This window comes from Ammospiza caudacuta, chromosome 14 (genome assembly GCF_027887145.1).
Source record: "Ammospiza caudacuta isolate bAmmCau1 chromosome 14, bAmmCau1.pri, whole genome shotgun sequence".
In the NCBI taxonomy this organism is placed as follows: Eukaryota; Metazoa; Chordata; class Aves; order Passeriformes; family Passerellidae; genus Ammospiza; species Ammospiza caudacuta.
In genome coordinates this window covers 5,053,645-5,060,456 of record NC_080606.1, presented here as the reverse complement: position 1 = coordinate 5,060,456, position 6,812 = coordinate 5,053,645, and the positions used below count along the sequence as shown (strand labels likewise).

The window sequence follows — 6,812 nt, the reverse complement described above, 5'->3', positions numbered from 1 at the left end:
CTGAGTGACAGCGGGTGTGACCAATCACGCAGAGCGGCGGAGCGGCGTCCGTCGCGCGCCGCTCGCCGCGTCCGGTGCGCGGCGGTTGTGGAAGGATCCCGGCGGCGGCGGCGGCGGGGCCTGGGCGGGCGCGATGTCGGGGCTGCTGCACACCACGCTCAGCGGGCTCAACAGCGACTCGTACTGCGAGATCAGCCAGTACCGCGACCAGCACTTCCGGGTGCGCCCGGCGCGGCGGGTGGCGGGGCCCGGCCGGGGCGGGGAGGGCTGAGGCCGGGACAAGGCCGTGCGAGGAACCGGGCAGCGGGAGGGCACGGAGCGGCGGGAGCGGCACGGCGAGCGCGCTGAGCCCGCGGTGTGCCCTCTGTGCCCGCAGGGTAGCAGGCAGCTGCAGGAGAAATCGCTGAAGATTTCCTCCACGCTGTATGTCGGCAATCTGTCCTTCTACACCACCGAGGAGCAGATCCAGGAGCTCTTCTCCAAGTGCGGGGATGTCAAGAGGATTGTCATGGGGCTGGACAAGATCAAGAAAACCCCCTGTGGCTTCTGCTTTGTAGAGTATCCTTTCTGGTTCCTCCTGTCAGCGCGGGTGTGGTTGGCACCTGTAGTTCCTCTGCACAGCAAGTGTATCTGTGCTGCTGCTGGAAAGGTGATAGCCAGGTGCTTCCTACCAGGCACATCCCGTCCATCCTTGCACCTTCCTCTCTGCACCCCGAGTCTGAGTGGTGCCATATGTGACGAGTGCCACCAGAGCTGTAGTTTCTGGAGGTGGAAGAGAGCCCCTTTAATTCATTAATTTCTTTAATGCTTTTAGGGCCAAAATGAGAACTGTTAGTCATCAGCCTGACATCTTCCATGTCCAGAGCACGTGTTTGCTTTCTCATCTCAATTGCACACCTGAAGGAAGTAGCAGGATAAGCTGTGGGGGCATTTTCAAGCTGAGGGTACACGCTTATACAGGTTGTGCCAGGAGCTGTCTGTGCAAAGCTCTCCTTTTGTTCTATTTCAGTCAGGTTTTACACAGTACAAAAAGGCTGATTTCTTGCCCTTAGCAAGGCTTTAATGTCTTTGTTCCATTGTCTTGTCTGTGCAGGTACTCACAGTACAGAATCCTTGCTGAGCTGGTCTTAGCTTGGATTTTCGTGAGTGCAGTTTTTGATCCCGTAGAGAAGAGCAGAAAAGGCTGGAAGGCAGTGGGGAGAGTTCAGCTTCTCAAATACAATACTTCCCTCATTTTTTTCCCTGTGCCCAACAAAAAGCACCCTGAGTTGTCCTTACAGAGTGCCTCAGGTACTACACGAGAGCAGACGCCGAGCACGCCATGAGGTTTATCAACGGCACGCGGCTGGACGACCGCATCATCCGCACGGACTGGGACGCAGGCTTCAAGGAGGGGAGGCAGTATGGGAGAGGAAAGACTGGAGGACAGGTAAAGGCAATGCCAGTTCATCCCTGAATTTGATCCTGTAAGACTCTGTGTACTTTCTTGCTGGTTTTGTCTCAGGGAGAATGATGTGCAGACTGTAAAGACCCGATAACGAAGGCTACTCACTCCCAGGTTGTTTTGGTAATTGACACCTGGTGATAAAGGCTGGAAATAGAACTTAAGGCCACTTTTGTTTAGGACTCCAAACTTCCTGCAATGTAAGCAGAATGTTCCCTAATTCAAGGTAGTACCCTTGAAATGATCCAGAATTTGAGTAGAGGGAAGCAGTGTGGCTGCCAGGCCAATCTCATAACACAGCAGTTTCCCCAAGGGCAAAGATGAGGTTTAGATGAGATAAAGTGTTCTGAAGGCCAAGCCTGGCAGTTCAGAAGGGCATACTGAAAAGCTGAACAAAAAAATATTTTGGAGTCTTTGCTTCTTACCTGAAAAAAATCTCCACAATCAAATATATCCTTTTTGGTCATTTTCACCACCATTACCACCTTTTTGGTGGATTAGTTGAAGAGATCTCAGACAAGTTGAAGTGCTTCTAATGTGAATTTCAGTTCCCCACCAGCTGAACAAGGAGGGGGTGATGATTCTGGGGTCTGGCAGGGGGCTGGCTGTTAATGTGTGTGTTGTTGCTGTGCCCCAGGTGCGAGATGAATACCGGACAGACTACGATGTGGGAAGAGGTGGCTTTGGCAAGATCATCCAGATGCAGAAGGCAAATCACCAGCCTGCAATCTACTAATTGCCTCGTGGCTCCTAGCTCGTAGAGGGCTCTGTCCTTCCAGAGCTAGCCCTGTTCTCACATTTGGGATTGGGGTATGGAGTGAGATCCAAGTTCCAGCAAAAGGTGACTCTCCTTAGACTGTGGATATACATGTGTTCATTCTCCCTTCTTCCTGAGCTAGAGAGGATGTTCTGTGCTGGTACAGGGCAACAACGGGAAAAAATGGACAGCTCTGTAGGATTTTGGGCAAGAAGAAATGCAGCATGTCACACACACCTTATGCTATGACATACTCTTCATGTTGCACTTAAGCAGGTGGTTTCCTCCAAGCTGCAACTGCAGCTGTGGTTGCTTTCGAATGGAACTTTTTTTAAAAGCTTATCACCATTGGAGCCCTCCAGGTGCCTGGGCACCTAGTGAGGATGCACAAGAGATTCAGGTTTCTAATCTACAACCTCACCTGCTCAATAAACAGTATCACTGAATGAGAGAAGTGGACAAGGTCTTACCATCCACTTGGAGGTGCCTGTCTGCACATCTAGCCCTTGGGTTGGTCAGGGCCTGCAGAGCATTTCTCTTTGTGATGCCCCCAGTGCTGCCTGGCTTTTCAGGTCCTCATGTTCGGTGTGATTTTGTTAAAAGTTTCTGTTAACTTTTTTTAAATAAACAGTTGTATTTGGTCTGACTGAGAAGAAGGTAATTTCACCCCTAGCAGCCCTTGTGGAGCTGTGTTTTGTGTTGGTAGCTAGGAAGCTGTTGATAAAACACCAATGTTTTGGCTATTCTTGAACAATGTTCCCACAGCGTCAAGGCTGTCTCTAACATTCCCACCTCACCAGCAGGCTCTTGGGAGCAAGATCTTGGGATATTCCAGACCCTATGGCATCTGCTCAGCAGCAATAGCTAAGAGAAGGGACATGGGGGGCATTCTTTATTAAAGCATCTGTCTTCTGCAGCAGCTGCTCTGTGCACTGAAGCTGTGTTTCCCAGGAAGTGGCCGGACATCTCCTGCTGGTCAAAAGTAGACAATAAATATTTAGTTTTCCTTTGTTCCCACATGCAGCCTTGCTTTTGCTTTATTAAACTGCCTTTATCTTGTCCCACAAATTCCATTCCCATCTTCCTTTCTCCCTGCCTTCCTCCCACTGAGGAGGGGAGTGAGAGAGCAGCTTGGTGGGTACCTGGTGTCCAGGCAGGGTCAGCCCTCCACAGTTTGGTGCCCAGGGTGGGGCCTGAGGCAATGGCTATTCTGTGCTAAGTGTGCTTTAGCCATAGTAGTTACTAAGTAGGCAGCTCCTGTTGGGCCACAGAGTTTGTTGGCTGCACTTCTTATCTCTTTGGGAACATGTTAGTACAAACCATGGCTCTGTGCTTTCCCCTGGCACTGATGGCCTTGCTCTGCTGGAGGAGCTGCCTTGTGGAGAGGATCCATTTCCCACTCCCACCTGGTGTGGGTGGCTTTATTGTTCCTGCTCAGCCTTATGTGAAATATTTAATGCTACTAATTAACATGGTTGGCATATCATGGGGTCTGTGTAATCTGGTGTCATCCTGGTGTAAGAGAAGACAATTTTTGGGTGAATCAATACTGAAATGTGCCCTGAGGCAGCTGGTCTGTGGGTGGCAGAGTGTGTGGAAGGATTTGGGCAAATGCCTGGGCTAGTTATCACCTCCCATAGCCTGGGACTACACGTGAACAGGCAAGTACCCCTGGCAAACTGACGTGCCAACTGACAGAAGGTGCCCAGCCCAGTGAAAACCAGCAGCTTCTGGCACTGTGCTGGGGCTTGGCATGTGCCTGCAAAGCCCAGTTCAGGGCTGTCAGAGGGCTGTGGTTAACTCAGGGAGCCCAGCCACCTCTGAGAGTAACCTGATTGAGACTGGGGACAAACTCCATCTGAGGTGAGAGTAGAGACAGGGGCTCAAACAAGAACTGCAGTTGCCCCAGTTGTGGGAAAAACCCAGTGTACATGGAAGTCAATGGGTCTGTATCACCAGTTATTAGGGGAGGAGGGAGAAGAAGGGTTCCATCAAGAAGCTGGTTTTTGACAAAAGAAAATGCAGGAAGGAGTGAGGGAATTCAGACAAGAAGCAGAAACCCAGTCTGCCCTCATCAGAACTTTGAGACATGTGGAAAGATCACAGCCAGGTGGAGTCCTTACTGGCTGCTCTGATGCTGGCATTACAGGGCCCAAAGTCAGCAGGAAGGTAGGAAAGCCCAAGAGCTGCTCAGTTCTTGGGAACAAAATCAGGGATGTCACCACGTGCCTATGATTGTAATCAAGACATCAGCTATGTCTCCACCAGCTAGCAGGGAGGAGACACCAGGCTTTGGGGAAATGCATTTTCCAGGTTAATGTTAGCTTGTGAGCCCTCTCCATGGAGTAACCTGGACAAATCACAGAGTCACAGAGGGGGTTGGGTTGGAAGGGACCTTAAAGACCAGCTAGTTCCAACACCTTGCCAAGGATAGGGACACCCCACGGGGGAAAGTGACACAAGTGGCTTGGTGGGCACCTGGTGTCCAGCCACTCCAAGACTGAATCCTGCAGCAGTTGCAGTTTGTGTGTCAGAGCCACTTTATGACACAAACTTGGTGGGGGACACATCTGTTGGTGTTGTAAAGCTGCTGTCACTTGCAAACACAGACATGGACACTAGGAGTGTGCACGAGTCTCACCATGGTTCTCTGCACTTCTGTCTTGCTGGCTTTTCCTCTCCTGCTGTGCAGTGGCTCAGGGCTGATGTCAAAACCAAGTTGCTTCTGCTCTCAATCAGACCAGTCCTTATGTTTCATATCAGCAGCTTGAGAAAATTCAGGAGAGTTTTCCCTGTCCTGTCACCTGTCCCACAATTGGAGTAGCCTGTAAAACATAACAAATGCTCAGTGATCACTTCAGAGAGGAGGGAACCAAGAACTCCCCTGCATTTCTTCCCATTTTAAGATGAGTATGGCCAGCAATCTCTAGCCTGTTCTTATGTCCAAACAAGATGAGATCTAAACCCTTTTTGATCTGTCCCTAAGAACCTCTCAGGCAGGGCAGGTAATTCCATTGAACAAGTTAAATTCTGTCTGTAAATTTGGTTTGTATTATGTAAACAATAGCAGCTGCTCCCTGCCCAGTAATGTATCATGATTTTTCATGCATTATCTTGTCCAGGATGATAGAAACTGTTGCACACCTATGTGCAGACCAGTTAAATTAATTTAACACTCACATTACCCCAAAGTCTTGATAACTGAGCTGGGAGGGGTGTTACATTTAGTTTGTCAAAATGTCTCCTACCCGTTTGTTTTGCAAGTCAGGTTACTGTGCCTGTACAGCTGCCACAGGTCTTGAAGGAACTGCATGTTTATTCTTCAGCAGGTTTTAAAAATGTCAGCATTGACCAGGCCATGGTGCAGGCTGCCCTGAGATACAGTGAAATGGAAGAGGACACATTGGCATAAAAATGGAAAAATAAGAGCAGTCATCTGTCCAGTCTTGCAAAGCACCATCATCAGTGTGAGGTCCTGTGTGGAGAATATAAATTAGAGATGGAACAAGTGCTTGGGTGAACACAGCAGGAAAATGGGAAAGCTTAAGGAGGACAAGGGGATGTAACAGCCTTAAAACTCTATGATTAGCAAGAAATCTTTTGTGTATGAGGTTGGGAAACCAGCACACCTGTGCAGCCTTTGGTGATCCTGATGGTGGCACAGAAGGGGTAGTTCATCAGGAAGTGGCCACACTGATGGAAAATTACCCATCTGCACCATAAATGTGCCACTTGCACTGCCCATGCTGCCTCTGTCATCTCCTCCCTGCCCCACTCACTCACTCAGGCTCACTTCCCCCTCAGTGAGGTGTGGATGCCATGGGGGCACAGCTGTCTCATGAGAGGGACTCCTCTGAAGCTGCAGGGTGACATCCTGCAGGGTGCAGGTGCCATCACAGCATGCCGGCAGCTCCAGGACAGGCTGTGAGAGGAGTCACCCTTTGCCTAATTGCAGTGAGGACTGGGGGACAAGAGCAGGAACCAGGGCAGCAGCTGCAGCACTGGGAATAAAGGAGAATAAGGGAAGAGAAGCCATGTGACAGCAGCCATCATGGCAGGCTGCAAAGGCAGAGAGGCGAGCACTAAGCCTGTGTGTTCATAGGGAGCTGCCACCTGGCACAGCTCAGGGCAAGAGGATTATTGGATGCACACAGGCTCCTCACAGCTACTGGGTCATATGTGCTTAAGCTCACCACAGGGAACAGAAGGGTTGGGCTCTGCCTGGAGCCAGGTGAGAAAGGAGTGATCAAATCTCCCCCATCACCTGCTTTGATTTCCTGGAGCCCTTCTGGACTGTGAGGGAGCACAACCCAGTGCTGCTGCAAGAACTGTCAGGAGCTGACACCAGTTTGCTCTTACATCTGCCTGGGGTCAATTCCCAAATTCCAGGACTCAGGCCCTGCTGCTGGATTCATCCCACTCAGCAGCCACTGCAGCTCTGCCCCACCAGCAGGGAAGGGGATCTGACAGTGCTCAGATGTACAGGGAAGAAGGTGGCACATTAACTCCTCACATTGAAGCATTTGGTGTCACAGAGCAGAGCAGAGTTGCCAGCCTATTTTAATTCCCAAGTGGATCAAAATTTAATCTGCTGCTACATCTCTGCCTGCC

At 50.4% G+C, this 6,812-nt stretch overlaps 1 protein-coding gene across 2 annotated transcripts; it reads left to right on the top strand.

The window, feature by feature from the left end:
* Window positions 1-46: 46 nt before the first annotated feature.
* LOC131564118 (nuclear cap-binding protein subunit 2) lies at window positions 47-2,847 on the top strand. Of its 2 annotated transcripts, none has more exons than XM_058814396.1 (4): window positions 47-220; window positions 377-558; window positions 1,291-1,429; window positions 2,082-2,847. In XM_058814396.1, exons 1-4 carry the CDS (start codon window positions 134-136, stop codon window positions 2,178-2,180), a joined length of 507 nt encoding a protein of 168 aa, XP_058670379.1. In that variant the 5' UTR covers window positions 47-133; the 3' UTR covers window positions 2,181-2,847. The 2 variants fall into 2 exon arrangements, with proteins under 2 accessions (XP_058670379.1, XP_058670380.1); XM_058814397.1 differs by having other exon boundaries at window positions 197-220; window positions 382-558.
* The last annotated feature ends 3,965 nt before the right edge of the window (window positions 2,848-6,812 follow it).

Excerpts from the sequence above, each read along its gene's own strand:
- LOC131564118 (XM_058814396.1), top strand. The coding sequence starts at position 134 with ATGTCGGGGCTGCTGCACACCACGCTCAGCGGGCTCAACAGCGACTCG. Across the intron at positions 221-376 it reads ACCGCGACCAGCACTTCCGG|GGTAGCAGGCAGCTGCAGGA; the intron begins GTGCGCCCGGCG and ends CTGTGCCCGCAG. Across the intron at positions 559-1,290 it reads TGTGGCTTCTGCTTTGTAGA|GTACTACACGAGAGCAGACG; the intron begins GTATCCTTTCTG and ends AGAGTGCCTCAG.